Raw genomic sequence first — 2,068 nt, forward strand, 5'->3', positions numbered from 1 at the left:
TAAAGGAAAAGGAGGAGAGTACTGACACATTGAGGGGATTGCAACCAATATTACAAAACAATTCGTGTATAAATTTTTGAATGAGAAACTGATTTGTGTCATAACTCACGTAAAACACAATAAAGTTAAAAAAAAAAAAAAAGAGTCAGTCATAGGACACACTATGAAGCTCCCTGTCTTCATTTCAGTAAAATATTTTTAATGGCTCAGACAAGACTTTCATGTAAACCACTTAGAATAAAAGGGAGCTAACAGACTGATGTGCTTGAAAGATATTTCATGGTGTCCAGTTCTATCAGTCAAATAAATGGTGGGCTGTCCCCTAAGGGCCTGTGTAAAATTAAGACTTGGGACTGAAAGGGAGTGTGTACTGGTGCTGTGGGTCATAAGGATGAGTGTTTAGGGCATTGACTGTGGATCATGAGTCTTGTTTCTCTTTCCCTCAGCTGTCCTTCCAGGGGCTCAGTCTGAGGCCCTGCTCCAGCCTGTTACCTTGAGGAAAGCCCTCTTCACATCCTTGTTCCGGAGGCTGTAGATGATGGGGTTGAGAAAGGCAGAGATGATGTTGTAGAATAGAGCCAGCTTTTTATCCTCTTCTGGGGAGGCCATACAGCTAGGCCTCATGTACATGACCATGGCTGGGACAGAGAACATGGTGACCACAGTGATATGGGAGGCACAGGTAGAGAAGGCCTTGAGCCGCCCCTGGGGTGAACGAATTCTTAAGATGGCAATGAAGATATTGACATAAATGACAAGGATAAGGGAAAGTGGGACCAGGATGACACTAAAGCCAAGAATGAAGTCAACCCGGTCATTGACTGAGGTGTCTGCACAGGCTAGCTTCAACACTGCTGGAACTTCACAGAAGAAGTGGTTGATCTTGTTGGTACCACAGTAGGGCAGATGCATGGCAAAGACAGTGTAGATAAGAGCAGAGATGACACCCCAGAGTCCACAGAAGATGACCATTATCCCACATAACCATGGACTCATGATGACCTTGTACCTGAGTGGGTGACAGATGGCCACATACCTGTCTATAGACATGATGGCAAAAAGCCAGGACTCAGTGATGCCTAGCACCAAGAAAATATACATTTGGGCCACACAGCTGGCAAAAGAGATGGTCTTCTTCTGGCTGGCCAGATGTGTCAACATCTGGGGAACAGTTGTAGTGGTGTATCCCAGATCCAACATGGAAAGGATGCCAATAAAGAAGTACATGGGCGTGTGGAGATGTGAGTCCAGACAGATAAGGATGGTGATCAAGCCATTGCCCAAGATAATCAACACGTAGGTGATCAGAAAGGCAGAGAAGACCAGAGGAGTGGTCCTGGGGCTGAGGGAGAAGCCCAGAAGGATGAATTCGGTCACAGAGGACTGGTTGGGCTCTTGCATTGTGTTCTACCTCTTGATGAAAAAGAGAGGCACCAGTTCAGACAGGAGACTACCTAAGCTATATGCCACAGTTGGGGTTATTATAGGGACTAAGGTGGTGTTCAGTGTTCAGTTATGATAAAACCTCATAATCCTCCCAGTGAAGACGGCCATTTTACTTGCTCTTGTCTACCACCACAACTCCCACAGTATTTGTGAAGAGGAAAGGGCTTCCACTTCTAGTCCAGTCTCTTCTCCAGTAATTCCCCATCTCAGCCTCAGTTTCCTCAGCTGTCAAATGAAATCATTGGGGTAGCTGATCTCTAACTCCTCTCAGCATCCCCTGTCCTCAATAAGGCATTTAACTTTTTTTTTTTCATGCAGCCAGGTGTTTAGAAAGAAATACCAGGGTATAGACTGTTATGGATTGAATTGTGTACCCCCAAAACATATGTCAACTTGACTAAGCCATGATTCCCAATATTGTGTGATTATCCACCATTTTGTCATCTGATGCTCTTTTCCTATGTGTTGTAAATCCTACCTCTAAAATGTTAATGAGGTGGGATTAGCAGCGGTTATGTTAATGAGGCAGGACTCAATCTACAATATTAGGTTTTGTTTTAAGTCAATCTCTTTTGAGATCTAAAAGAGAGAAGCAAGCAGGGAGACATGGGGAACCTCACAT

At 44.3% G+C, this 2,068-nt stretch overlaps 1 protein-coding gene across 1 annotated transcript; it reads right to left on the reverse strand.

Moving 5' to 3' along the window:
* Positions 1–451: 451 nt before the first annotated feature.
* On the reverse strand, positions 452–1,661 carry LOC100654237 (olfactory receptor 2A7-like). Its single transcript, XM_003415340.3, has one exon. The coding sequence runs from the start codon at positions 1,399–1,401 to the stop codon at positions 463–465; it is 939 nt and encodes a 312-aa protein (XP_003415388.1). The 5' UTR covers positions 1,402–1,661; the 3' UTR covers positions 452–462.
* Positions 1,662–2,068: the final 407 nt, after the last annotated feature.

This window comes from Loxodonta africana, chromosome 3 (assembly GCF_030014295.1).
Source record: "Loxodonta africana isolate mLoxAfr1 chromosome 3, mLoxAfr1.hap2, whole genome shotgun sequence".
Classification (NCBI taxonomy): domain Eukaryota; kingdom Metazoa; phylum Chordata; class Mammalia; order Proboscidea; family Elephantidae; genus Loxodonta; species Loxodonta africana.